Source organism: Neopelma chrysocephalum, unplaced genomic scaffold (genome assembly GCF_003984885.1).
Source record: "Neopelma chrysocephalum unplaced genomic scaffold, ASM398488v2 Primary Assembly neopelma1_265, whole genome shotgun sequence".
Lineage (NCBI taxonomy): Eukaryota > Metazoa > Chordata > Aves > Passeriformes > Pipridae > Neopelma > Neopelma chrysocephalum.
This window is the reverse complement of record NW_020897927.1, coordinates 30,383-56,855: the sequence shown is the minus strand read 5'-3', so window position 1 is coordinate 56,855 and position 26,473 is coordinate 30,383. Positions and strand designations below refer to the sequence as shown.

The 26,473-nt window shown below is 60.5% G+C and overlaps 3 protein-coding genes across 28 annotated transcripts in view; 1 reads left to right on the top strand and 2 right to left on the bottom strand.

Moving 5' to 3' along the window:
• PCBP3 (poly(rC) binding protein 3) overlaps positions 1 to 2,836 on the bottom strand; it is a 57,754-nt gene extending 54,918 nt beyond the window's left edge. For 20 of the 21 annotated variants that reach the window (XM_027704292.1, XM_027704290.1, XM_027704312.1 and 17 more), the window contains exon 1: positions 856 to 971. The gene's annotated coding sequence lies outside the window, so the exon portion shown is untranslated. Of the gene's footprint in view, positions 1 to 855; positions 972 to 2,769 lie in introns of those variants that run through there. The other variant, XM_027704291.1, reaches the window with a different exon arrangement.
• A 128-nt stretch (positions 2,837 to 2,964) lies between these two features.
• SLC19A1 (solute carrier family 19 member 1) lies at positions 2,965 to 8,100 on the top strand. 3 transcript variants are annotated; one of them, XM_027704288.1, is made up of 6 exons: positions 2,965 to 3,067; positions 4,913 to 5,214; positions 5,917 to 6,664; positions 6,928 to 7,120; positions 7,204 to 7,345; positions 7,445 to 8,100. In XM_027704288.1, the coding sequence occupies exons 2-6, from the start codon at positions 4,999 to 5,001 to the stop codon at positions 7,625 to 7,627; spliced, it is 1,482 nt and encodes a 493-aa protein (XP_027560089.1). In that variant the 5' UTR covers positions 2,965 to 3,067; positions 4,913 to 4,998; the 3' UTR covers positions 7,628 to 8,100. The 3 variants fall into 3 exon arrangements, with proteins under 3 accessions (XP_027560089.1, XP_027560090.1, XP_027560088.1); XM_027704289.1 differs by lacking the exon at positions 2,965 to 3,067 and adding an exon at positions 4,520 to 4,841; XM_027704287.1 differs by lacking the exon at positions 2,965 to 3,067 and having other exon boundaries at positions 4,520 to 5,214.
• Positions 7,896 to 26,473, bottom strand: part of COL18A1 (collagen type XVIII alpha 1 chain) — a 38,397-nt gene continuing 19,819 nt past the window's right edge. Inside the window, exons 1-43 of one of the 4 annotated variants that reach the window (XM_027704284.1) lie at positions 26,383 to 26,457; positions 25,504 to 26,322; positions 21,397 to 21,941; positions 18,658 to 18,738; positions 18,512 to 18,571; positions 18,204 to 18,342; positions 18,001 to 18,104; positions 17,886 to 17,912; positions 17,628 to 17,798; positions 17,512 to 17,538; positions 17,360 to 17,422; positions 17,167 to 17,253; positions 17,002 to 17,055; positions 16,774 to 16,923; positions 16,580 to 16,642; positions 16,355 to 16,399; positions 15,307 to 15,447; positions 15,161 to 15,223; positions 15,040 to 15,066; positions 14,895 to 14,939; positions 14,720 to 14,782; positions 14,323 to 14,358; positions 14,162 to 14,251; positions 13,962 to 13,991; positions 13,825 to 13,851; positions 13,601 to 13,663; positions 13,372 to 13,446; positions 13,243 to 13,278; positions 13,077 to 13,130; positions 12,771 to 12,836; positions 12,483 to 12,554; positions 12,286 to 12,328; positions 12,090 to 12,152; positions 11,960 to 12,003; positions 11,742 to 11,864; positions 11,502 to 11,646; positions 11,168 to 11,241; positions 10,959 to 11,087; positions 10,742 to 10,777; positions 10,029 to 10,289; positions 9,748 to 9,945; positions 9,357 to 9,472; positions 7,896 to 9,273 (exon numbers count right to left, since the gene is read on the bottom strand). In XM_027704284.1, coding sequence (XP_027560085.1) covers positions 9,060 to 9,273; positions 9,357 to 9,472; positions 9,748 to 9,945; positions 10,029 to 10,289; positions 10,742 to 10,777; positions 10,959 to 11,087; positions 11,168 to 11,241; positions 11,502 to 11,646; positions 11,742 to 11,864; positions 11,960 to 12,003; positions 12,090 to 12,152; positions 12,286 to 12,328; positions 12,483 to 12,554; positions 12,771 to 12,836; positions 13,077 to 13,130; positions 13,243 to 13,278; positions 13,372 to 13,446; positions 13,601 to 13,663; positions 13,825 to 13,851; positions 13,962 to 13,991; positions 14,162 to 14,251; positions 14,323 to 14,358; positions 14,720 to 14,782; positions 14,895 to 14,939; positions 15,040 to 15,066; positions 15,161 to 15,223; positions 15,307 to 15,447; positions 16,355 to 16,399; positions 16,580 to 16,642; positions 16,774 to 16,923; positions 17,002 to 17,055; positions 17,167 to 17,253; positions 17,360 to 17,422; positions 17,512 to 17,538; positions 17,628 to 17,798; positions 17,886 to 17,912; positions 18,001 to 18,104; positions 18,204 to 18,342; positions 18,512 to 18,571; positions 18,658 to 18,738; positions 21,397 to 21,941; positions 25,504 to 26,227 — 4,674 coding nt within the window. In that variant the 5' untranslated portion in view covers positions 26,228 to 26,322; positions 26,383 to 26,457 and the 3' untranslated portion in view covers positions 7,896 to 9,059. Of the gene's footprint in view, positions 9,274 to 9,356; positions 9,473 to 9,747; positions 9,946 to 10,028; positions 10,290 to 10,741; positions 10,778 to 10,958; positions 11,088 to 11,167; positions 11,242 to 11,501; positions 11,647 to 11,741; positions 11,865 to 11,959; positions 12,004 to 12,089; positions 12,153 to 12,285; positions 12,329 to 12,482; positions 12,555 to 12,770; positions 12,837 to 13,076; positions 13,131 to 13,242; positions 13,279 to 13,371; positions 13,447 to 13,600; positions 13,664 to 13,824; positions 13,852 to 13,961; positions 13,992 to 14,161; positions 14,252 to 14,322; positions 14,359 to 14,719; positions 14,783 to 14,894; positions 14,940 to 15,039; positions 15,067 to 15,160; positions 15,224 to 15,306; positions 15,448 to 16,354; positions 16,400 to 16,579; positions 16,643 to 16,773; positions 16,924 to 17,001; positions 17,056 to 17,166; positions 17,254 to 17,359; positions 17,423 to 17,511; positions 17,539 to 17,627; positions 17,799 to 17,885; positions 17,913 to 18,000; positions 18,105 to 18,203; positions 18,343 to 18,511; positions 18,572 to 18,657; positions 18,739 to 21,396; positions 21,942 to 25,503 lie in introns of all 4 variants that reach the window. The other 3 variants (XM_027704282.1, XM_027704281.1, XM_027704285.1) reach the window with 3 other exon arrangements.

The following is a 26,473-nucleotide window of genomic DNA, read 5'->3' as shown; positions in this document are numbered from 1 at the left end:
GCCCATAGCAGGGGGGTTAGAATCAGATGGTCTTTAAGGTCCCTTCCAACCCAAACCACTTTGTGATTCCATGATTCTATGATGATCCTAATTTTGGAGGAAGGACACAAAGTCCTGGCTGGGGAAATGGGCTCCCAGGAGATGATTTGCCCAGCCACAGGGGAAGCTGGGAGGCCTGGGACCCCTTCCTCCCCCCGGCACTGCAAATACACCGGGGCTGTATTTGCACTGGTGGTGCTCGGTGACCAGCACGCCTGGAGCCTGGGCTCATAAATGACCACAGCCTGACACTAGTGGGACCCTGTGGATGCTCACACACGAAAACCAGTAGCCAGGGGTCAGAAACACCCACTAGACTGACACTGATGGGACCCCACGGGATGTTCCCTCCCAGAAGCCATGCAGTATCCCCGTCGTCACCCATCCCCATGCACACTTCTCCCTGCAGTGGCGAGTGGGGGTGTTTGGAAAGATGCTCCCCTTGGAGACCCCCACTTGTCCCCAAGTGGGGACAGCACTTCGGGCTTGTTTCGGCAGAGCCAGGGAGCATCCCAAAGCTGGGAGCCAGGGAATGAAAACTCCAAGCAGCCTCGAAGAGCCGCCCAGCCAGGGCGGTGGCAGCGCACGGGGGGAACCCCTGGGGAGGTGGGGACACGGGGGACTGGGTCGGTGGGTGCACGCCCTCCCGCTTCCCGGAGTGATGCCGCACCGGGAGCTGCCTCGTCCCGCTGCTCCCGCTACCACACTCATCCGCATCTCCGCGTGGGGGACCCTCCACCCCCGCTCCAGGTACCGGGGTGCCGGGGCAGCCCCTCTGGCACCGGCAGCTCCGTCCCGGAGAAGGAGAAGCCCTACCTGTGTCCGGACGGACCCACGGACGGGCGGACAGACGGAGGCAGGGCTGGGGCAGGGGTGGGGGAGCGGCAGGGGCGGCGGCAGCCGGAGACCGGCGGGTGCGCCCAGCCCGGCCCCCAGCCGTGCCCAGCCCCCCCGGCTCTGCCCGGCCCCCCGACTTCCTGCCCCTGCCCCGTCCCTTCCCTTCGCAGTCCTAGTCCCTGCCCCAGTCCTTCCCTTCTCCTGCTCCTGGTCCAGCCGCTTCCCCATCCCATGACTTTCCTTTCCAGCCCTTGCCCCAGACATTCCCTTCCCTGCATCAACCCTTCCCTCCGCCAGCCCCTGCCCCAGTCTCTGCTTCCTTCCCTTCCCGCCCCAGCTCCGACCGCAGCCCTTCTCTGACTCTGCCCCAGCCCAGCCTTTTCCTTCCCTGACTACCCCAGCCCTTGTCCCTGCCCCTAAGCCTACCCCAGGTACTGTCCTACCCCAGCTGTTGCCCCTGGCAGGTCCCAGCTCCTGCTCCTGCCGCATCCCACACCCCTGTCCCTATCCAAACTCCTGCTCCCGTCCCTTACCCAGTCCCTGACCTCCCCCTGTCCCTGCCCTTCTCTGGCCCAGCTCAGCCCCTGCTCCAGCCCCTGTCCATGTCCCAGACTCTGCTCAAGCCCCAGCCCCTTCCCCAGCACCAACACCAGCACCCTGTCCCAGCCCCTGCCCCAGCCCGTTTGTGCCCCTAAACCTGCTCCTCCCCAGCCCCTGCTCCTGCCCTAACCCCTTCACTGCCCTCCCCCTGCTACAGCCCCTGCTCTTGCCCCTAAACCTGCTCTGCTCTGTCCCTACCCAGCCCCTGCCCTGCCCTGGAATGGCTGTGTGGGGGTCCCAGGTGACCCTGCTTAGGGTAACTGCCCCAGGGCAGTGGCAGTGGCATTGCCCGGGTGCACAGCATCACTCTGGACCCCCACCCTGAGGTGTTCTTGCGCCCAGATCCTGCTGCGTATAAGTAAGGGACCTTACCCTGCCACCATCCTGGCGATCAGGGATGGAGACACAGATCCCACTTGCCCGGGAGAGGTACAGGGTGGGGACAGAGAGCTGTCGGACACGGGGTCTGGCCGTGGTCTGGCCACCCTCCCCGGGACCAGCTGGGGGGCTCAATGGGACTGGAAGCCTCTGGGCGGGAATATCGCAGGCTGGACCCCCCACAGCCTGGGCGGGGGCGGGGAGGGGCGTGTGGGTGGGTGGGTGTGGGTGTGTGTGTGTGCGCGCGTTACGGTCTCCGGACATCTGGGATCCTGCTGCCGCACTTCCAGGCGGGAACGTATAAATATTTCAGCGGTATAGCCGAGCCCTGTCAGGTTGCATTTGCTTCTGGCAGGGTGAGTGCTGGGAGAGGGGGAGGAAAGGCGGGGAGAGAAGATGCCCTTGGACGATGCTCTCTGAAGATGCGTCATCTCCCGGGAGATGGGGCACCAGCTCCGGGGCCCGATTCTCGAGGGCCGCCACCTCCGCTTGGCTCCCCTCTGCGGATGCTCTTCCCTTCGGGAAAATTGCAGGGCTGTAGTTCCTGATGGCCGGACTCACCCCATAAGCAAATCTTGGGGGCTGCTGCCAGGCTGGGCGGGGGGGGGGGGATGATGAGAAGATTCGAGAATTTCGCTTGGAGCACAGCAGGCAGCGGCGCGTTCAGGACTCTCTGGGATGTGGCACACCCCAGACTGCCCCCCGCCCCAAAAAAGAAAAAAAAGGGGGAGACAGAGATAAATCCAAGCAGCTCAGGGGAGTTAAATCAGTGGAGGGAGCCAAGGCGGGGTGGAGGGGGGGAAGGGGCGGCAGCGTCCTCCCGGGCCCCGCAGCCCAGAGGCCACAGTAGGTGGGCGGGGAGCTGACCCTGGCTGAGCGGAGCTGGAGAAGGGGGTGTCCTCCCCGCCCCGATACTTTCGGAGGCTGATTTGCCCCTATATCGGACACAGAAGCTCGGACGCGGAGTGAGCAAGACTCCTCCTTCGCTGCCAACTCCTCCCCTTCCTCCCGCCCGCTGCCCTGTGGAACTTGTAGTCCCCGCGCTGCCCCGCACATGGGGCACGACTACATTTCCCGAGGGCCCCCCCATATCCTCCTCCTCCTCTGCCGGGCTCGCTGTGAGTCCGGCCAGGGCAGCAGCGGGGAGCTTCGGGATCCCCGCGCCGCGGCCGGGGGGGTTCGGCCCGCAGCCCCCATGCCCGCCGCCCACCAGGTACGGGGGGCGCAGGGGGTGGGGGGTGCCCTCGGGGTACCCGCGGCTTCGGGAACGTGGATACCCCCGGAATGCTGGGGATGTGGGGTGCCCCCAGGGGAGCGCCCTGTTTCAGGGAGAGCCGGTGCCGCGCACCCCCCGCCCCCCCAACACCCTCCTCTACCACGTGCCCCCCAAACCACCCCGCAGCGCCCGTCCCTCGGGTGCTGGGGCCGGGAGGGGAGGGTGTGTTTCGGGGAGTTTCCCACCCCTTGCTTTAGGGAAGGTGCTCCAGGGACTCGCGCACCCCAGTTCTGCTTGGCAACTCCCCACAAAACGCATCGTGTTTTGGCAGCTTCGCTTCTGTGCCACCGACGCGCGGCTGGGGGAGAGCATCCCTCGGCCTCCTCAGGGCTGCCCCCTCTGGGCTGTGGTGCCCGTGGCTCCGCGGGAAGCTGAGCCGGAGCTCAGCGACCCACGTCGCCCGTGGCCCACGTTGACAACGGCATAGCGTGACAGTGATCCGTGACAGTGATCTGTGCCAAGGTCACACTGCGATAACCTGGCAGTAACCAGGTTCACACAGTGATAGCGGCCCGGGCTCTGCTCGTCTCCCTCCCCTTTCTTCCCCTTCTCCCCCGTGCTCCCTCTCCCACTTCCTCTTCTCTCCTCTCCCTGGCTTGCACCAGGGATGAAGGATGGAGCATTCCCTGGGACTCAAACCCACTCACTTTGAGCAGGGCAGCTCCATGGATATTCTCTAGAGGTGGAATAGAATCCAGCCAGATGGATTCTGGACTGTGGGGACACACCTGCTGGGAGTTAGGAGCCAGTCCTCCTGGCACTGGAGCAGCTTCACGGGGCTGCATCCTGGGTTTAGTGCAGTTGGTTTCCTTTGGGCCAGCGATGAATGTGTGTATCCATCCTGGATGGACATGACAGGAAATGGGGCACAGAGGGTGGCAAACATCCCATTGGGGTCCAGGCACATGTGGCAGGGGCCAACCCACAGCAAGTGGCTGCTGCAGGTAACATCCACAGCCCAGCCTGAGGACAAGCAGGTGATGGGGCAGAGTCCAGGCATGGACTGGCAGTGAGCCACAGCATGAACCTTGCTCCTGTGCCGTGGATTGGCACACGTGGAATTTTATGACATGAAAAGTACTGTCAGTGACCTGTTCTGGGAGTGGGGAGCACCCAGTCCAGGCCTTCTCCAGTCGCTTCCCTCATCCCGTGACTGCTAATCAGGTCTCCTGGCACTGCCAGATTTCCTGCGGCCAAACCTCAGGAATTGAGCTTTTAATCCTTCTCTGGACCGTGAATCTTGTGGCCATTTTGCATTTTCCCCAGGCTGGGCATCGTGTTCGCCGGGAAGAGCCAAGGGGCAGCCGCTTGCCTGTGGCTCAGCTAAAGTCCTGCCAACTACCCAGCTACTGTATAACACAGCGGCCCCGTGCCCAGTGTGCACATTAACTCGCTTCCACAACCGGCACAGTCCCGGTGGTTGCTGCCATTTCCCTCCGGAGCATCCCCGACACAGAGTATTTGCATCCCCCTGGGTCTGCAGCTCAGAGGGAAGCATTGCTTAAGGAAGCTCTAAAACCCTCCTGACTCTTAAAAGGGAGGAAAAGGAGGTGCTAGGATCTGAGGATGCCCCACTGTGGATCCAGGTGCTTCGTGCATCCAGGCTCCGGATGCATGTGATTTACAAATGCCGCTGAAATGACCCCCCTGCCTTTGCACAGCGAGACGCACGGCTGCTTTTCTTCTTCCCAGAACACCTCCTGCGGAGAAGGTAGTGGTATTTATTTGCCTTGCGATCCTGGAGGAATTTTGAGCCCCTGCCAAATGCTGCTTTTTCCCCAGAAACTGCAGTGCCGTGGTTTTCCATGCATTCAAGAGCGCCTGCAGACAGAGAGGGGCCGCCTGGTCCGGCAAAGCCCGTGTAGCTGATGGCTCCCAGGATAACGCTGCTGTCCTGCTGCAGAGCCATGCCCAAGAAGGATGATGGTGCCAAAAAGCCGGCATCAGAGACGGTGCCGGACCAGCGCTGGAAGCTACAAGTCTTCTACCTCTGCTTCTATGGCTTCATGACGCAGATCCGGCCCGGGGAGAGCTTCATCACCCCTTATCTCCTGGGGCCCCCCCGGAACTTCACCAAGGCAGAGGTGAGCCATTGGTACCCTGTCCCCCTCCCTGGTGTCCCCCTTTCCAGCCACTGTCACCACCCTGGGGCTGCCCAGAGCATCCCTCTGTGGTTCTGGGGGGCGTGGGGGGTGTCGTGTGCCAGGCACAGGGGTGTGTGGTGACTCGTGGTGGTGCTTTCTGGGGGGAGAAGGTGGTGAGGGGTGGGTCCCTGTCTCACTTGGCTGTGAGGTCACCCTGTCTCCTAAGTCCCAGGCTCAACTTGCCGTGGCATAAGACCTCGTGCCCAGGCTAGCAACTGATCGGGGTGAGGCTTTATCCCTGCCCACCTGGGCAGCCTGTTAGATGGCAGGGGGTTGCGGGCTGGGAGAAGCCCCACCCCATCCCGCTGGGGAGACCTTTCCATGCTGGCACTGTGCACCGATGGGCTGCTGGCAATGATGGGGTTAGACAAGGAGGGGCCACATGTCATCGTCCCTCGACCAAGGGATGCTGGCCTCGATCCCAGCCAGCTGCTGTGTCTGTGGGAACGCTGCGTCCTGGCGCAGGAGGGGGCTGAGGCTCAGCCAGACCCCCAGCCGAGCACACTGCTGGTCACATTCCTCCCCAAGGAGGTGCTGCGATGGAGGTCAGGAGCTGGTGCCCACACAACCCACATTCCTCCAGGCTGGGGGGCAACTCCAGGGATGTATCCAGTGCTGAGCCCCTCCTTGCCCACATGGCAGGTGACCAACATGATCACGCCGGTGCTGTCCTACTCATATATGGCTGTGCTGGTGCCCATCTTCCTGCTGACGGACTACCTGCGCTACAAGCCAGTGCTGGTGCTGCAGAGCCTGAGCCACATCTCCATCTGGCTGCTGCTGGTGTTGGGCACCTCCGTCCTGGCCATGCAGCTGATGGAGTTCTTCTACGGCATCACCATGGCCGCCCGCATCGCTTACTCCTCCTACATCTTCTCCCTTGTTGCCCCATCCCGCTACCAGCAGATGGCCAGTTATTCCCGCTCCTCTGTCCTCATGGGTGTCTTCACCAGCTCAGTGTTGGGCCAGCTCTGTGTCACTTTGGGCGGTGTCGACTTCCTCACGCTCAACTACGTCTCCTTGGGCTTTGTCAGCTTCGGCCTCGTCCTCACCCTCTTCCTTGAGCGACCCCGGCGTAGCCTCTTCTTCAACCGGCCGGGGGGGGCTGGTGATGGGGCTGCATCCACGGAGCTGGACAGGATGGCCGAGGGGGACGGTGGTGGGGGCACGCGGGGCTGGCGGGACGCGGTGCTGTGCCGAATGCTGCGGGAGGTGGCAGCGTTGGCCAGGCAGCCCCAGCTCCGGCTCTGGTCCTTGTGGTGGATCTTCAACTCGGCTGGGTACTACCTGATGCTGTACTACGCACACATCCTCTGGAATGAGATCTCCCCCACCACGGACAACCGCCGGGTGTACAACGGAGGGGTGGATGCTGCCTCCACGCTGCTGGGTAAGCTCGTGTGGGATGGGGACACTGGGGATGGGGGGGGGACACCCTCATCCTGCTGCATCCCCTGGGAATAGCTGGGGACAGCAGGGATGTGGAGTGACGCTCCATCCCACTGCGTCCCTTAGGAATGGTGGTCCTTGTGGAATGGTTGGGAATGTAGGGGGTGGTCTGGCTTTGGGGATCACCTGATCATCACTGGGCTGGGTCCCAGCCTAGGCCACGTGGCCCCTGAGGTGCTCACAGCATCCTTCATCCCTCCCCAGGGGCCGTCGCCTCCTTCGCTGCTGGCTACTTGAAGATCCGCTGGACGCTGTGGTCAGAGCTGGTGATCGGAGTGGTGACGGCATTCCAGGCGGGGTTGCTCCTGCTCATGAACTCCACCACCAACATTTGGTTGTGCTATGTTGCCTACGTCCTCTTCCGTGGCTCCTACCAGTTCCTGGTTCCAATTGCCATGTGCGTGAAGCCCCTGGGGATCTGCTCCCGCCCCGGCGGCTGGGTGGATACCAGGGCTTCACCAGTGCTCCCATTTTTCCCAGTTTCCAGATTGCTACCTCCCTCTCCAAAGAGCTCTGCGCTCTGGTCTTCGGGATCAACACCTTCTTTGGCACCGTGCTGAAGACCATTATCACTGTCATCGTGGCCGACGAGAGGGGCTTGGGCTTATCTGTGCATGCCCAGGTAGGGATGGGGGGGCACCTAGGGTGGAGGTGGTCCCTGAATGGTGTGGGATGAGGGCAGGGCTTCAAGTGCTGTTCTTCCCCCCCTCCTCTCTTCCAGTTCCACGTGTATTTTGGTTACTTCACGCTGCTGGCTGTGGTCTACCTGCTGGCGGCCGTCGGCGTGGGCATCCGGCACAGCCGCCGCAGGCAGCCGGCGGAGCTGGCCTTGGCCAAGGAGCCGTGCGAGCGCCCCGTGGAGATTCCAGCACAGGAGAAAAGCCCAGAGGCAGGCACCGCGTGAGCCTGAGCGCTGGCACCATGACACCGTGGCTGGCTCCTGGCTCCCTAAGTGAGCATCGATGTCACCACCGTGTGCTTGGTCTCCTGTCCCACTGCCGGTCCTCAGTGCTGGTCCGTTGAGGATATAACCCTTGGGACGTGTTTTCTGCTCCATGGAGACAGGGCTGTGCCCCTTCCCATCCCCAAACACAGAGCACCATGGGATACCACACAGGGATATGGATGGGGACCCCGTCCCGCTACATCCCCATCATGGCACGGAGCCAGGCTACAAGAGGATGTTTCTTTATTCAGTGCCTTTAGAAAATGGTTTATAGGACACAACCAACAACAAAAAAATAATATAAAGATCCACAGGCTTTAAATTGCATTAATTACACAAAATACAGTAGACTGTAAGAAATAAAGACCGTGTGACTCGCACAGCTTTTATGGTAATCATTTCCATACAATAACAAAAAAAAGCTAGTTACAGATTTCTCTTTTTTCTTTCTTTTTTTTTTTGGTTTTTTTTAGCACCTTGGATTTGCCCACACCAATTCTAACCAGTTTTGCTGCGCCTTCACCATTCAAGCCCAGCAAAGGTGGCATGGGGAGGGGAGATGGCAGTGCCTGCCCTCGATACCACACGTGCTCAACACACACACGCACATAAACACACGCCAAGGGCACATCTGGCCACACATCGGGGCCACCCCTTCAGCCCAGTACCCGTGCTGGGCTGACTGTGGCTGTACCTGGGCTGCAGGGGCACGGCCAGAGGTTCCGAGGGTGTGTGGAGGGGATGAGGGAGACCAGACCCCCACCAGAGCTCTGCTGGCTGGGAGGTGGAGGTGAGGATGATGACGGGATGGTCCTTACCTGGGGAGGAGGGAGACCATCTGGGGGAGCCCAAGCACTGCCACGGGACAGTCCCTTGGGTGGGATGCCGGGGTTTTGGCTGGAGAAGACCCCATGGCCCCAGCAGCAGAGATTTGGGTCCAAGGCCAAGCTCCTGGTGAGGACAGTGCGGGGCTGGGGTGCTGGTCAGAGAGCCCCCACAGGCTTTTGGGGAGGGCACCTGACATGGCAGCTCTGAAATCTCCCTGTCAAGCATCCTCCCAGCCAGCCATGCCAAAAAGAGCATCGAGCAGGTGGGGGAACAAGCTGAAGTGGTTAAATATTAGGAGTTAGAAGAGGAGTGAGGGGACGAGGAGGAGGAGGAGGAAGGCAGCCAGCTCATGGCTGCTCTGCCCCGGGTGGCACCCAAGCCCCTGCCGATCCAGGGCAGGGGCCATGGCAATACTCTTTGGCTTCAGGTCTGCGGGAGAAGAAAACCCTGCGGAGCGAGAGCAGGCACGTGGAGGGAGCCGAGGACCCCAGGGGTGCCGGGGTGCAGGGTCCCCGCCCCTCCCTGGGGAGATGGGGGTACCCAGGGGATGGGAGGGTGGGTGTCACTTTTTGGCGGCAGTCATGAAGCTGTTCTCGATGCAGAGGACGATGAAGGCGTGCTGGCAGCTGCTGGCCGCCTGCTCCAGCAGTTTTCCGGAGGTCAGTGAGGAAGCCTGGCCGGTGACGGCGCGCTCCTCCGTCCGCCACGTCTCGCAGTAGCTCTCGGGCAAGCGCCGGCCCTTGGCATCCGAGCCGTGCCACACACTCTTCTGTGGCCTGGAAGGATGAAAGGTGGGGGGCTGCTGCTGCCTCCCCCATGCTCCAAACCCCATTTCCCCATCGCTCAATCCCGAACTCACCATCCCGCATCCCGCAGGACATCCCGGCCGTCGAAGGAGAGGATGCGGGCGCCGGCTCGCAGTGGAGCCCCGCTGCCCGTGAAAAGGGCTTCCCAGTTATTGAAGAGCACTTCATCCTGGTGGGAAGAGTTGGAAAATGGGGCAGGGTTAGCCCTGCCTTCACCCCAGGAGCATCCCAGGAGCTACAAGCCCCAGCAGCCTCTGGGAAGAGGATGCTTCATGGATGAATGGGGGCTTTGGGATGCTCTGCATCCCAAACCTCGGCAGTGGTGGGTTAATGGTTGGACTCAATAATCTTAGAGATCTTTTCCAACCATAATGATTCTATGATCCTATTCTATCATCCCTTGGAGCTCCTGGAGTGTCGGGAAGGGGATGGGGACACACCTACCCGGAGGTTGACGATGGGGACGGCGGCACGGTCGGCCCTGCGCACGATGCTGTAGAGATCCTGCAAGCGTGAGGAGAGGAAGGCGCGGAAGGTGCCGGCCAGCCCGACCTGCCGGGCTTGCTGGAAGCACTGGAAATCAGCGCCCTGGATGCCACGCATGCCGCCGCTGAGGGGGCTGTTCAGGGCCACCAGGTGAAGCTGTCAAGAGGGGACAACAGGGCTTGAGGGACATGGCTTCGGCCACCATCATCACCTGCCCTCGGCCGGCAAATGGCACTCACGGCGGGCTGGAAGTCCTGGTGCACGTGGGCAGCCACGGGAGCCGGATCCGGCCGGCGGTGGATGTAGTAGCTGTTGAGGAGCTCGTGCTGGTGGTGGAGCAGGGGTTGCTCGGGCAGGCGGTGCTGGTTGGCCACCACCTCATCCCCACGCCAGGGTCGGGCAGTGGGCGGGGGGACGTGGTTACGGAGGGGGTGCAGGGGCCCGCGGGGCTGGGTGCCGGCGTAGTGGAGGGTGGGCGGCTTGTCGTACACCTCGTTGTCCTGAGGAGGGGGAGACAGGCTGAGGGGGGGTGGTGGTGCCCCAGGTGGGGATGGGGATGGAGATGGTTGGGGATAGAGATGAAGATGACTGGAGATGGATAGAGATAGACGTGGTTGGGGACGAATGGAGACAGGGACGGAGATGGAGGTGGTTGGGGTGGATGGAGATGGTTGGGGATGCAGGTGGAGAATGCTGGGGATGCATGGAGATGGGGACAGAGATGGAGAATGCTGGGGATGGATGGAGATGAAAGTGCACATGGTTGGGGATGGGGACTGAGATGGTTGGGGACAGATGGAGAAGAGGATGAAGATGGTTTCGGATGGAGATGGTTGAGGATGGGATGAGGATGTATGAGAACGGAGAATGGGGGTGGGATGAGGATGTATGAGGATGAAGGATAGGGATGGAAATGGGGGATAAGGGTGGGCATGGGGAACACAGGACTCACCAGAGCTGAACTGGGGATCAGGTTGTGCTCCTCCAGCTGCAAGGGCATGACACATCAGATCCCAGGGGCCCCCTTCTCTTCCTCACACACAGGTGGGGGGGACCCCCGAGCATCACCAGGAGTCACCACCAAACCCCCAGGGCGGTGCTGTCTGCACTCCCCGAGAGCCGGGTGCTGCAACCCAGGATGGGGCTCCCCTCTGGCCCCTCCTACTCACCAGCACCCGTCGGAAGCCCCCGCGCAGGCGGACGTAGAGCTCTTGCCGGTCAGTCAGGAAGACGAGGTTGCCCTCAGGCAGCTCGTGTGCGGCGCTCAGCATCGCCTGGTACGTCGGCACGGCCCGGAGCTGCGGGCACAGCACGGCGGGGGGCTCAGGGACCAGCCGTCCAGCCCACAGGCAACACCCTGCCCAGAGCCCTGACTCACCCCCAAGGATATTCCGCTAGTGCCTGGTGGTCCAGGGGGTCCTGGTGGTCCTGGGGGTCCAGGGATGCTGATAGCTGTGAGGGGAGAAGGGTGAGATGTAGAGGGATGCAGCATGGGGCGGGATGCAGAGGTGCAGGAAAGGGTGCATCAGATGCAGCAGGGAAGGATGTGGCGGGGTGCAGGGAGAGATGTTGGGGTTCAGGGAGGAATGCAGGGGATGCAGGGAGGGATATAGGGATGCAGAGACAGATGCCAAGGTGCAGGAGGGATGCAGGGGGTGAATGGAGGGATGTGGGGGTGGCACATGGAGGGATGTAACAGGGCAGGTACTCACCTTGCCTGTGGGGACCTGGGAAGGAGGGTGGACCAGGGGGGCCAGGAGGGCCAGGGGGGCCCTGCCGCCCCTCGTATCCAATACCAGGGGGACCCTGAGGTCCAGGAGGCCCCGGTGGCCCGACAATACTGTCCCCCTTGGGACCCTAGGTGGAATGAAAGAACATCCCTCGTAGCAAAGCCCCCAGGGATGCTGCCCCCCGCCATGCCCCCCTTGCTCCCTGCCCCATGAGGTACTCACTGGCAGCCCGGGGTATCCCTGGGGCCCTGGAGGCCCTGGCAGCCCGGAAACACTGGGATTGTAGAGTGGGGTGCTGCCTGGCTCACCCTTCTCACCCTTGGGACCTGCATCCCCCTTGTCACCCTGTGGGATGGCACAACCTTAGGGTGAGTGGCCAGGGCACACTCCAGTACCCCAAATCGTGCTGGGTTCCAGCCACCAGTGTGCAAAGGCCTTACCCGCAGGTTGGCGCCGAAGTGAGCCGGGTCGTAGGGAAAGTGGCCTGTGGAAATTGGGAAAGGAGAGGAGAGCAGGGATGGGCACGAGCCACCCCTTGCCCGCCTCTACATACGGGGACTGATCACCTACCTGGGGGCCCTGGGGGTCCGGCGTCACCTTTCTCTCCCTTCTGTCCTGGGAACTGGTGGAAACCTGTGGGCAGCAGCAGAGGTGCCATCTCAGAGCTGCAGCATCCCAGCTCCAAGGGACTGGGTTTGCCCCCAACCCTGTCTTGCTGAGGTTCCCCAAACTGCCCAGATGGGGCTGGGAGAAGATACTCCCTTACCAGGAAACGCTGGCAGTGCGGGATGGCTGGAGTCGCTGAAGGTCTGTGGAGGTGCAAAGGAAGTGGCTGCAGAGACAGCAGCATCCCTGGGGACCCCCCTCAAAGCTGGTGACAGTCCAACGTGCTAGCCCCAGACAGGAGGCACTGGGGGACCCAGTCACCAGCACCTCCATCATGGTGACCGTGTTGTTACTCACGTTGCCACTGTTGTAGGCTATGCTGCCAGGTGGCCCAGGGGGCCCAGGAGGTCCTGGGGGTCCTGGGGGACCCTGTAGAGGGCGAGAAGATGTGTCAGGGTCCTGCAAAGTGGACAGTCCCCACCATGGGGGGGGACACCAGGGCCCTGCCCTGCTCCAGAGGGCCAACCAGCCCCTGAGAGAGGGAGACGTGCCCTTTGCCTAAGAGATTGGGGTCCTCAGGGAGACCCTTGTTGTGTTCCCCCCACTCTGCAGGGCCAGCAGCCGGGGGGCCGCCGCAGTGCTCACCCGCAAGCCCAGCACATCTGCGGGGTCACCCTTCTCACCCTTCAGCCCGTTCATGCCAGGACGTCCCTGTGGATGAGCAGCACAGATGAGCCTCATCCCCGTCCCCCTGCCAACCCCTGGTGTCGCATCTGATGCTCCAGAGTCACCTCTGACACCCTGGCATGGCCTCCGATGCCCAGGCATCACCCCATCCCTCAGGGACACAGCAGGGTTTGGGGTTCAGAGGGTGAAAGACATGCAAACAGGGGGTGGGGATGGGGTGGAGGCGATGGCCGAGGAGACAAACAAACCGGGAGCAGGTCTTACGGGTCTGCCCGGAAAGCCGATCTCTCCCTTCATCCCTGCTCGTCCCTGAGGACCCTGGAAGGGAGGGAAGATGAGGATGAGGATGCTCAATATGGGAGCACCCTTTGCCCAGGATCATCCTTGTCCCTCCCCATGGGATACGAGGAGGATGGTGACGGTGACTTACTGATGGTCCCACTGGTCCCTGCAGTCCTGGCTCCCCCTGCAGACAATGGAGAGGGAAAGGGCATCACCACCAGGACTACCCGTCAGCTGTCGCATGGGGATGTGACCCCCATTCCCACCATGTCCCCACCTTTTCTCCTTTCACCTTTGCAGTGACCACAGTCCCATCAGGGCTGATGATGACACCGGGCTCCCCCTTCTCCCCCTGCAAGAGAGGAGGAGGAGGTGCAAGGGGACATGGAGGGGCCAGGCTCCCTCCTGTGCCAGGGCTGGTGTCACCAGCAGGACCCGGCGGCCAGGAGGGACGGGGGCCAGAAGTGTCACCACCCCATGGGGCAGAGGTGGCCTAGAGCAGTTACCTTCAACCCTGGGGAGCCCTGGGGACCAGTTGACCCCCGGTCTCCTTTTGGTCCCACTGGACCCTGCAGGGAGGACACAGAGCTCATGTCATTTCCACTCCACCAAAGGCAGACCCCAAACCCCTCCTCCATCACCATCACCCTGCGGCAAAGCGCGGCAGGACCGGCAACCAGAGCTGTCACCGAGGCCACCCCTGTGGTCCCCAGATGTGTCACTGACTCACCGGGAAGCCGGCATGGCCTGGTCTGCCCTGCAGAGAGAAGCAGAGATGCTTCTAAGAGCAAAACTCCTCTTTCCAAAAAACAGGGTGCCCTCCTGGTACTGCTGAGGAGTGGGCATGGGTGTCAGGAGGGCACCTACCTCTGGACCAGGAAAAGCCACCAAAGACTTCTGCAAAAAGAGACAAAATGAGGTTTTTCACCCCGATCTTTGCTCTGCAAGTCAGAGCTCCTGGAGAGATCTCCCTCGGTCCCCCCTCATGATGGCTGCTGGGAACACCCCTTCCTCCCCCCAAGGTTTAACTTCCCCCAGCTGTGCTGAAGCCAGGTGCCACCACTTACATCTTCACTCGAAACAGTGATGACCTGTCCAGGGGGACCGGGTGGCCCTGGGGGGCCGGGCAGCCCCACACCATCTTGTCCTCGCTCTCCCTGGAAGACACAAGCCATCAGCCCTAGGGCCACCACCAGCCAATCCCCGTCCCCAGCATGGTGGCACCTACCTTCTCACCAGGGCTGCCTTGGTCACCTTTGGGTCCCTGGAAGGAGAAGCAGGCAGGGGTGAGCTTCCTGCTTGGCACCACACAGCACCAGACTCCGGCTCACAAGAGGAGACGCCCTCCCACCTCCAGCTCAGCACCACCACTCAGGCCACCCCACTCTGCCTCCAAGGCCCAGGCAGCGAGCCAGGCTGAGACAGTTTTGCGTGGAGCTGGTGGTGAGTGGGGTGGCAAGGTGATGAGGACAGGTCCTAAGTTGTAAGGGCACCACTGGTACGCAGTGAGCCAGGTCCCAAAGCAGAGAGGGGGAATTTTGGCTGCTGGAGATGGAGCTGCTGCAATCAAGGGTGTCCTGTCAGCAGTGAGGGGGCTTTTGGAACTGGGGGGCTGATGCTCCTACCTGTGGTCCAGGGAAGCCCTCCAGGCCAGGACGTCCATCCACACCAGGCATGCCAGCATCTCCCTGCAATGAGGAGTGGGAAAGAGAAGGATGCAGTAGGGAGCATCCAGCCTCAGGTTGGGGAGCAGACCCAGGTGCTGGCACACAGCCCATCCCAATCTCCCTGTGCTCCTACCTTCGGGCCTGGCAAGCCAGGCTGTCCAGGGCTGCCAACCTCTCCCTGCAAGGAAAGTGGTGTCAGAGCAGCATTCCTACAGGCTGCCTGTAGGTATCCTGCAAGGATGGAGCCGGGGTGAGAAAATGTTGCAAGGTTTCCTCACCTTCGCCCCTGGCAGTCCCGGCACACCCTGCAAGCAACAAGGATACCATGAGCATCGCACGATGACAGGGGGCACGATGGCAGGGAATACCTCAGGATGGAGAGGGCAAGAACAGAGCTACCTGTGGCCCTTCAGGTCCAGGTGGTCCAGGGGTGAATGACAGCCCCGAGCCCTCCATGTCACCCTAAATGGGGGGAGAAGGGGCTGAGCCGCGTCTGTCCCCAGCTCCAGCTCATCCCCCCTGCCATCATTGCAGTGGCCACTTACAAATCCAGCCTCGTAGCCTGGCCCTGGCGGTCCCGGGGGCCCGGGAGGCCCTGGCTGCCCTCGGGGTCCGATGGGCCCAGGAAGGCCAGCTAAACCTGTTTCTCCCGGGGGTCCTGCTGGTCCCGTTTCTCCTTTGTTGCCCTGCAAAGGGGACAACAAGGGGACAGATAGAAGGGGACAACAGTCCCTGCCTGGAGCCTGCAAGCAAGAGGCAGTACATCTCTTCTCAAATCTTCTTTGGGACAGGACACAGATGCTCTCCACGATGCTCTCCTGTCTTGGGGCTTTGTGGGAAGGGGCATTGCCCAGCTAAGGTATCTTTCATCCCACCAGTTCCCCATGTAATGTCCACAGTGGCCACCAGAGGCTTGTCTAAAGTCATAAATGTGAATAATTTTGCACGTGTGGCTGGTGCCAATGCTGCAGCAGAGCTCAGTGCTGGGTGGGGATGCTTGCAGGCATCCCTGGGCTTCCTGATGGTTCTTGGAGCACCAGGATCGGTCCTCATACTCACTGCCACCCCATCTGCCCCCTGGGTGCTGGCAGAAGGTTAGAATTAAGGTTAAGAAACTTTAATTTTTGAGATTCTTGCTCCCAGCTCAGGCTGCAGTGGATGGGCCCTCCCAAGGGGCAGCCTGGCTCCCAGCAAGCCTTTACTTCCACCTTTGGGGAAGTGTGGTGGAGAGAAGCTGGAGCAGGCAGACAGGAGAGAGTGGTGCACAGATGGGGTGTTTCCCAGTGGGGTGTGAGCACCCAAAACCCTCCTGGCAAACTCTCTTCTGTGCCTTGAAACACCCTGCTCGGCTTCCCTGCCTGCCTCTGGCTGAAGCAGCACCTGGAGCAAAGCCAAGGCGGGGTGGCAAGAGCCTGGTGAGCATCCTTTGGGGGGTCAGCAGCTCCGTGCACCCTTGAGCTGCGGCACTGACCTGGGAGAAATGCAAACACCAGCATCCCCCTCCCCATTCCTGTGCAGGATGCCCCCCAAGCAGCATCCCTGCCCCCAGTATGCAATGAGACTCCCCCAGAAAACCCAGCCCAGGCACAGTACCTTGGGTCCTGGTACACCAGGGAGGCCGAGGTCACCCATGTCACCCTGGGGAGGAGGAGAAGGAGGGAGAAGAGGGTGTGAAGAAGCTGTCCAGCTCCAGGCAGAAGCACAATGGTGCTCCCTAGCTCAGGAAGTGGGACCTGCCAGGGATGTGCCAGGAGTGTCGGCTGCCCCGTGGGAAAGCCATCACATGCTCCCAGGGCACATGGGACAGGGGACACTCACCCGCTCTCCTTTGGGCCCTGGCTGCCCAGCCTCCCCGTCTCTTCCTGGAGGACCCTGGGGACCCTGAAAGATCCCAGGAGCTTGTTCCAGCACAGAGAAACCCCATGGGGCTGGTGGGCACTGAGCGCCCCGCCGCTCAGGGTGGCCACAAGGTGGCCCTGGGATGGGTCCCCGTGCCCACTCCATACACCTACCGCTGGCCCCGGGGGTCCAGGGATCCCATCCCTGCCTGGCAGCCCTGGTGGTCCTGGCAGGTCCGTGCGGTTCATCCCAAACCGTCCTGGCTCCCCTGGCAAACCAGGCACGCCAGGTGGCCCTGGAGGACCGGGCGGCCCACGTGGACCCTGGAAGAGAAAGAGGGGCCATGGGTGAAGGTGTCCCCCCACTCCTGGCCGGCAGGACAGGCACTCACCCCCACTCACCCGCAGGCTCTCCAGGTCACCGCCGAAGCCAGAGCCCTCCATGTCAATGAAGGTCTGAAGGAGAAGCAGGAGGGTGATGTCAGGCACAGGGGGTGGCAGCAGTATCCCTCACCTCTGGGGCTTGATGGATCCCCCTCAGACCCCTGTGTCCCAAGGGGCACTCACCAGCTTGTCGTTCTTGGAGGAGGGTCCTGGTGGTCCTGGGGGGCCAGGTGGTCCAGGGGGTCCCCTTGGCCCCACGCCTGGGTCACCCTGGCACAGACAACAGAGCATGGTTTGTGGGTGCAGCCAAGCTGACAGTGAGAGGAACAGGAGGCAGCGGTGTGTGCTGCCTCCCAGTGCTGGCACCGGCACTCACCTTCTCCCCCTTCAGACCCGGCTCCCCTGGCATCCCGGGGAACCCCTGGGGCCCCATATCACCCTGTGAAGGGGAGCAGGGTGGGGTCAGCAGGTGGCAAGGCAAGGGGGTGGCTGTCCCCCATCACCCTACCACCCCCCCCCGCCACTTACGGGTTTGCCATCCTCGCCAGGATCTCCCTAGGAATGACAGAGAGGAGACAGGTCAGTGGGCAGGTGGGGAGGGTGGGGGGACAGGGGACGCCCCAGGGATGGGGGACTCAACTCACAGGCTCGCCATCCCTGCCGGGGGCTCCATCTTTCCCTGGTGGCCCTGGGGGACCAGTGACCTGCTCCACCACTGAACCATCGGCGTGCCGAGAGAGGGTCCCGGGTGGGCCGGGGTCACCTGGTTCCCCTTTTTGGCCCTTAGAGCCAGGGTAGCCAAATCCAGCACTGCCCTGGGGAGGGAAGGCAGATGGGGATGGGTGGCACACCCCTGAGGTGGCAGCCTCAGGCTTTGTCCCAGCTCACCCAGCAATGCTCACCTTGATGCCCAGGTCTCCCTTCTCCCCCTGAGGATCAGAAACAGAGCGGAGCAGGTGTCAAACATGGACATGTCACCGACACCCTCGAGCCCCCAGGGACCACGCTCTCACCCACCTTCTGGCCCTTGACACTGCTTGTCCCCATGATACCACCAGTGCCCGAGTCCCCTTTCAAGCCACGTTCACCCTTCTCTCCCTTTTCACCTTTGGGGCCGGTGCCTGTCGGAAAGGAAAAGGGAGCCGGTTGTGCTTGGGCATGGCCACGCCACCACCTCCCCACTTGCGTGCCCCTGGGAAGGGGAAAGCTGCTGGAATTACCTCCCGTGGAGACCTGCAGGGTCTCCTCTGCTCTGGTCCTCTCAGCTTGCTGCGGGGACCCCCCACTGCTCCTTGGCCCGCTGCCCCCCGCCACGGGGGGAGAGGTGACAGGGACAGCATCCACCAGCCCTGGGACACCCTGTGCCAACAACGAGGGGACACCGTGGTGCCCTTCACCTCCCAGCGCCTTCCCATAAGGAACAGGCGCTGGGACACCACGAAGCATCCCATGACCTTGACTCATCCCTCCTTCCCACTGAAATTTTGAGGTGCCACCCTGAGTGCAACACCTGTGGGCAACAACTCACCCCAACCTTCCCCGAGGGTTGGTGTCCACCTTCTGCACCACTGCCAAAATCGCCGGAGAGCTGTGTGGAGCAGGGGTGAGAGGTGAGCTGGGGGCATGGTGGGGGGCACTCCCCCAGCCTGCCCCACCCGGGCTGCCAGCGCTCACCTCCGCGTCATCCTCCTCTTCCTCGCACTGGCGCTCGGCCGCCCGTGGGTCCCCTCGCAGCTTCAAATCGGCAATGACCCCCTGGAAGGAAACCACGGATGGATGGGTGACACAGAGAGACACGTCACGAAGCCACCCTGCCATGATGTGACCTGTTGTGCCACTCAGCCACCGTGTCCTCAGGTGGGAGGAGAGGGATGGATGAGATCCGCTGTCAACAGTGCGAGCAGCTGGACGAGGTCACCACCCAACTGGGGGCATTTGCTTGCAAGAGGAATTTATGTAATTTTTATTATGTATAAAAATATATTTGTAATACATTATATTTATTATATATCTTTAACTCAACCTACTTATAATGTCACATTATAATGTCACAGCGAGCCTGGCTGAACTGCAACTGCCCCTGATCCTTGTTTTCTCAAGCCCATTATGCTTCCTTGCCCGGACACGGCACGCTGCGCTTTCAAGCCAGCCCAAATATTATTTTAGGTGAATTGCCCAGAGAAGAGACACCAAGGAGGAATTATCTCCCTTTTCCGAGCTTGCTTCCCAGCATGGTCCCTTGGTCCTCCCCACCAGGATCAGAGGAATGGGTGGCAACATCCCCACCAGCATCCCTGTGTCCCACCTCAGCAGCAAGAACCTAAGCTGGGTTCTGGGATGTGCTGGCTGACCCCACTTGCATTGGGAGCTGTGGGGTTTAGGTTGGTACACGCACACCCTCCCCAGCTGAGACCAGGATGCTACGGGGGTTTGTATCCTTAGGAGGGGATTTGTGGTGGTTTCTTGTATAAACAAGCGGCCTGGATGCACATAGTGCTTGCAAAACCCAAATAAACAGCAAGGAAGTGCAGATTATCCTAGGAAATACAAAATGTGGGCTGCAGGGACTGGGACCTGCCAGCGGTCCTTGCATGGGGCAGGGAGCCCTTGGGAGAAGGGAAACAAGGAGCACAGCCAAAAAGGTCCCCGTAAAAGCACTGCTGGGTGGCTGGCCAGGTCCTGGCCCCTCCCTCTTCTCAGCCCACCTGGTGCCAGCTCTGGCACATGGCTTGTCAAGCCAAGCTGATGGTGCTGGGCAGGGGCTACGAGGTTGAAACCTGGGGCTCACCGGAGGCATCGGAACCAGTCAAGTTCCAAGCCCTGAACTGAGGCATTCCCACAAGGGATGGTTATAGGGGCCCTTTTTCAGATTGTTTGCTCCAATAAAGGGGGCAGCAGCACTGCAGATGTTACAGTGAATCCACAGAATCACGGAATCGTTGAGGTTGGAAAAGCCCTGCAGGAGCAAGTCCAACCATTCCCCCAGCACCAGGTCCCCCACTAAACCATGTCCCCAAGTGCCACATCCAGCTGCAAACAAATGCTCCTGCCAGACCCCATCTAGGGGCCCATTACCCTCTGGGTAAGTGCTGTCCCACGGGCTTCTGCATCACCCGCAGGCTTTGCCCCCCAGGTTCCATGCCACTGACACAAAGGTGACTCTGGAAGGAGCAGAGATGCCAGGACACCCCTCCAGCTGCCTGCCAGCAGCTCATCCTGCGGCTTGACCCAGGGCCAGCTTTTAATCCGCTCGATGCCCTGTTAGTTCCAGATAACGCAAGTCAGGGCTGGACAGTGGTGGAAACACCACGAGGCAGTCAGATGCTGCTCCCTTCTCATCCAGCCAAGGCAGTCAGTCAGCCTCCTCCCTCGATGGCCAGCTATTCCCCATGGGAAAACCGGGGGTGGGCGGTGGGATAGGGGGTTTGGCAAGCTTGGGAGCATCACCTGCTAAAAGGTCTGCTCCGCTCCAAGCTCTTGCTTTGCCTTCCATATGGAGCCAAACCGCCTCCAGCTGGGGAGAGGAGCTCCTCCAGGGCCATGACCCGGCCCTCCCAGCACGTTCAAGAGCAAAGAAATTGCTCTTCAAGGGCAAAAAGTGGCTCTTCAAGGGATCTGCCTGAATCCCAGTGCACACACCACCCTATAGCCCTTCAATGATTAACCCCTTCCTGGGGGAGCTTTCCCTGCCCAAAGCCATTCATCTGGGAATGTGGCAGCACAGTCAAGATGTTTAAGCTCAGAAACATACTTTGCAAAACTTCAACAGTATTGCCCCCCTCGGCAGAGCCTCTGTTGCTGGGCAAATCCTGCTCAACCCAGGAGAAACCTGAACATTCCTCTCTTCAAGCACTGCAGGGGATTTCCATGTCAGCTGAGTATTTTCCCCACACTTTCCATAAACCTTATCTAGAACATGAGTCCGGTTCAAAGCACGGGCTGAGCTATCACATCCCTCCTCACTCTCCAAAGCCTTCCTGGAGATACCGCTCAGCATCAGCCAACAAAGATATGCTCCAGCCCAAGCATTTTTTCCAGCTAAGAGAGGCATTTTCCCAGCCAAGACAGCTCCTCCACCAAAGGAGTTGGGTATTTTCAGCAATAGTGAGATCTGAAGAGGCTCTGTGAGTTTGCTGGGAAAAGGGACGGGCAATGGTGGCTGCTGTAGGGCAATGCCATGTCCTCCTGCCAGCCCACCTTGAGAGCTTTGCCTTGGTGAGCCCCAAGACAATAAAATTAGAGGCATCTCAAGACACCTTTTCCCCCGTTTCAGGTGTCCCCTTCCCCAGGGACACACACCGAGTGTGGCCTCTGGTTGTCTTCCAGGCAAAAAGGTCAGTTCAACAGGCACAACCGGCGTCACGTCTCTCGAGGCTTCTTGGAGATGCACCTTGGGGTGACCCAAGGCCTTACCTGGTATTTATCCGGGTCAGCCCCTCCAGCCTGAGCAACAAAGAGCCCGGAGCCATCTTCCAGCTCCATCTCATCTGGGGAGCGCTCAAACCGGACCCGCTCGTGCTCCTCGCAGTCCAAGTAGAGGACGACTTCATCCTCCTCCACGCTGATGGCGAAGCGCGTCCACTGGTTCAGCAAGGTGGGCACGGTGAAGGTGGCTGCCGGGTACGAGCCGGGCGAGCCCGGTTCCGTGTAATAGAAGATGATCTGCTGCTTGCCCGCCCGCAGCTCCGAGAGCTTGACGCCCACGTAGATGATGCTCTGCGAGGAGTCCGTGACGGCAAAGAGCACACCGGCCCGGGGGGTGGTGGGCTGGATGTGGAACAGGAGGGAGAAGTCCCGGTAGAAAGGGCTGGGCAGATGGTACCGGGCCACCTGGCCTGTGTTGGCATTGGGACCGAAGACATAGCCAGGGTTGTTGTCGGGGCCATAAATTTTGAGGATCTCCTCCGGCGGCGGGTCTCCGATCAGCTCCAGGAGGCTGACCTCGGCACTCAGGTTCTCTGCAGGAAGAAAGGAAGGGGATGGTCACAACCAACCACACAAGGATGGTCACTCAACAAGGTGCCTTAGGAGGACACCCCTGGCCACACCTCCCCCAAAAGCAGTTCTTCAGTGGCTCCCTCCGCTCTCCCTCCCCAGGACCAAGATTTTCCTTCAGGCTGTGGGTTGGCCAATGCAGCAACCTTGAGCTGCTCCCACCAGACCATTCAGATGTGACTCCCAAAACGCCACCCAATCCCTGCAGCTGGCCCTCCAACCGCAGTTGGGACACCATAGCATGATTTGGGTTGGAAGGGACCTTAAAAATCATCTAATTCCAATTCCCCTGCCATAGGTAGGGACACCTTCCACTAGACCAGGTTAATCAGAGTTCCCTGAGATGGGATAAAACCAAAGGGGTTTTGTCCACGTTAGGGGGTTATTGTTGAAGCACCAGGATGCTGAACAACCATGGAGCCCTGAGGAAGTGTGCTGCACCCATACCCGCTCTGGGGTCACAGTGACCCCTCATGTCATCCCGGAACGGGATCCTAGGGTCACCCTAGCTGGGAATAAATCAGAACCATCCCCTTGCAACACCCTGGGAACGCGGCTCAAGCCAGCGTGCCCCGTCAGCTTCCCAGATGCTCTCAATTGGCGGTCTCCTCCTTTCCCAACTCCTATTGAGAATTAGAGAATTAGGGAAGTTCTGCTGGAGACCATCTCTCCTCCCCGATGCAGCTGAACATCTGGTCAGGGTGAGCTGGCCCTCTGTCCGCCAGCTCCCATTGTTTTGGCAGCCAGCACATCCTCATCGCCCACACACTGGGTGCTGGATTCCTCCTCTCCTATGTCAACTGCTCGGGGTCAGTGCCAGCTCCATGGGAGTGAACATGCCGGGTGCTTTTTAACCTCTCATTTCCTGGGAGTGAGGAAACCCAACCACCCTGGCTCTGAAACAGCTGAGGGATCTGCACTGGAAATGAAACAAATGCTCAGTGCTGATTTTGGCCCAATCCCAGGCCAGGAGCAGGAGCTGAGGCAACTCAATGTCCCCAACTCCTTTCCTAGTTTTGATGTGAGCAATGGGGGAATCAGACGTGTATCCTGGGGTATCCTGGGCTGAACCTAGGAGGATCAGCCAGGAACCTCCACCCAGCTCTAGAACCAGGCATTGTCCTCCAGAGCTCTTAAAAAAAAGCATTAAAAAATAAATTAAAAAAAATAGAAAGAAGGAATCAGTCCAGCCTTGCCCAGCCTGGAAGGAAAACACATCTCTTGGGATGGTGATGAAAACCTGGGTGCCCCTTCCAAAGCCTGAGGGACATGGAGCATTCCCAGTCTCCCCCAGCTGCTGAGCCCCAATGCCAGTGCCACCCCTGTGACAGGGACCTTTAGAAATGCCACCAATTAAAGGGGGGGGCAAATTTTTGCTCTGCCAGACCCCAGACCCACTGATTCTCTTCTGAGCTCTGAAACTGTTCAGTATCCACCCTGCTCCCCCAAGACCCCAGTTCCTCCCAAGTCTGGCATCCCAAAACTGACCTGACTGGGAGAAAACCTCACTCCCAGTCTTCCACCAGTTCTAGCCCCCTCATCTGCCCTGCACTGGGATCAGGCTTCCACACAGGGCATCCCCAGTCTGCTTGGAGGTGAACCTCTGGATCCTGAAGCTCAGCATCCTTTCACTCCCAGGTGTGTACAGCCCTACACCAAAAATGATGGGGCGAGCGAGTGGGGCTCCCCCAGACTCAGACTGTCACCCACCCACGAGTCACCCCCTGCTCAGGCCCCCCACAAGCTCGCTCCAATTGCAAATGCTAGGACGCAGGGATAGAGCTTATCTGGTGTTGGAGAAAGCCAAATTCTCAGCAGCTTTAGGGGAAAAGGAAACCAGAGCTTCCTCCCGGGGATCACACGGGTGTAAGAGCCAGCGCTGCAATTCCTGCAGCCAGACAAGTCATTGTGTCCCCCCCCAGGGCTCGGGATGACGGGGGACACGCTGAAAGAGGCTTTTGTTAGCAGTGCAATTTTCAACCACGCTCCCCTTGGAGCTCTGGGAGCCTCCCTCCTCTCCAAACATCCCACTTGCCCCCGAGTCTGGAGTGGGAGCTGGGTGCCAGCACTTCCCAAAGCAAAAGGAGACACTCCTTTTCCCTGAGTGATGGCAGGCAGAGGCCAGATGGGGACTAGGGAGTAGAGGGGTAAGTGGAGACCCCTTCAAATGTCTGCTCCCCTCCAAAAGCCAAGTGTCCCGTCTCATCCACCAAACCTTTCAGGCTGTGCCTGCTTTTTCCAAAAGACATCCAGAGCCCAAATATCACAGCCCATGATCCCTGTGGCAAACCAGCAGCATCTGTCATGAAGCATGGAGAGATGGCACAGGCTGCAGGTTTGCTGCTGGCAAAGGATAGCTGTGGGGATGTCTCTTGCTGCAGTGATTCTGCCATTGGAAAAGTCCCCGGGATGCTCCAAGCCACCGTCCCACTCCACCATGACTTTCCTGGCTGGCTTGAGCCAAGGCTGCCAGTGTGGTCCTGCACGTCCCATCCCAGCTGGGATGCAGGGGACCTCTAGCACGCAGGAGCATCTCAAGTCACTTCATGGGGTGCACCACAGCCCCCATTCATTGCTGACGCTGCCCATCTGAGACACCGTGGTGCAGTCTTGGATGGGCATGCGCCTCCCCTCTGAGCATCCCCGTGGTCCCACTGCATCCCCCCAGTGAACAGAGACTCTTTGACACTGAGAGGACCATGTGTGGGACCCTTGTCTGCCACCACCCCCTCCCCTCTCCCCCCCACCCCCCCAGCGCCCCTCTGGCTCCTTGTTGGCATCTCCCGGCTATCGCCCGAGGGCACGGGGCCGGCATGGGAACACAGCCTCTTTCAGAGAATTTGCGGGGGGGAAGCTCCTGCTTTCATCCCAATGTGCATTTCTCCAGCCACCAGCCACCTCCTACTTGTCCCTTCACCCCCTTGCCCCAGAGGCATGTCTGGGTCCCCCCGTCTGACACACAGAAAGGTCACAACCACCAAATGACTAAGCTGGAGGTGAAGTAACCTCTCCCGCTTTTCTGAGCAGGCAGGGATCAAACATTAGCCGTCGGGTGAATCATTAACCCCAAAGTAAAGGGCTGCTCCAGGAGGAGGGAGCATCCCCCCACGGCCACAGGTCACCTTGAAACCTCCTCACCACCATGGTGCTGCGGTTGGGTGGTCACAGGGCCCAGGTCCTTCCCCTGCTCCCGCGGGGAGACGCCAGCTCTCCAAGTGTCCCGATCCCAGGATGGACACGCCAAAGCACTGTGGCACTGGGAAACCAGCCCTGAATGCCAGCATGATGTGCTTGGGGAGCATCTCCTGTCCTGACCACCAGGACACTGCGTTTCACCGGGGGTAATGCTCAGCCTTTTGGAGGGAGCCAAAACCTGCTGGTTCTCCGAAAAAGCCAAGGCTGCATGGAAAGCGGTTTTGGACTCGGCAGCATCCCATGGGGACAAGGCAGAAGCACCCCTCAGTGCCTGGGGGCGGTTTTGGGAGGGGAGACACACAACACAGGGACGTCACCCAGCCACGTTACCTGCAGAAGCATTAATAAAGACACAAGAATACCCTTCATCCTCCTCAGGGAGAGCATCGCAAGACAGAGGCAGGTGCCCACCAGCCAAGTGAATCCAACACAGGTCTCTGACGGCCTCACAGAAGCCCTGGCACGGCGGGGGGGTTACGGGGACCGAGGCACTACACCCGGGGAGCAGCAGCAAGCAGAGGAACCACTCCAGGTAGCGATGGCACCGCGATTCAAGCAGCCCCTCCCACTCATGCAAAGCCGCCCGAATTTCCTCCTGGCTGCTGTGGCGGAGGTAATTTGGCAATCGGACATGGCTGGTGCCCAGTACGCTGCAGAAGGGCAGGTGGGTTGGGATGGGCAGGCAGTGGCCGGCCGCTGGCATCAGTCCAGGAAAGAAGGGTGGGAGCCCCACACCACTACTACCATAGAGCCGCGTAGTGGCGGTTAGTAAATCGAACTCAAGAGGCCTGGAGTTATCAGCAAGAGGAGGATTCACACCATTATCCACCCTCTGGTTAGGTAAGGGGGAGCTCTGGCTCCTGTTCGTGTTGGCCAGGGCCAGCCCCCGGCGGCTGGTGCCGTGCCGTAGGTTCGGTGGTGCTTCACGGTGGTGATGGGGAGGTTGTGTCATGGGGTCCTGTAATGGCACCGCCTGCTTATGGGTACTGTCACCTGGTGAGAAAGGAAAAGGGGCACTACCTGGCTGGGGACCTCCTGGTCTCTGCAAGGACATCCATGTCTCCACTGCTGTGGGAGTCCCTGTCCCCAGGAGCTCCGAGTTCTCGATGGTCCCTGTTCTCAGGAGCTGTGGGTCCTCAGTGGTCACTCCTCCCAGGAGCTGTGGGTCCTCAGTGTTCCTCAGGAGCTGTGGGTCCTCAGTGGTCACTGTCCTCAGGAGCTGTGGGTCCTCAGTGGTCACTGTCCTCAGGAGCTGTGGGTCGTCATTGTTCCCCAGGAGCTGTGGGTCCTCAGTGGTCAC

What these genes read in the sequence shown, in the direction of transcription:
- SLC19A1 (XM_027704288.1), top strand. Translation starts at nt 4,999, where the DNA reads ATGGCTCCCAGGATAACGCTGCTGTCCTGCTGCAGAGCCATGCCCAAG. An exon ending in TGCTGCCTCCACGCTGCTGG is followed by an intron (nt 6,665 to 6,927) that starts GTAAGCTCGTGT and finishes ATCCCTCCCCAG; the next exon opens with GGGCCGTCGCCTCCTTCGCT. An exon ending in TTCCTGGTTCCAATTGCCAT is followed by an intron (nt 7,121 to 7,203) that starts GTGCGTGAAGCC and finishes CATTTTTCCCAG; the next exon opens with TTTCCAGATTGCTACCTCCC.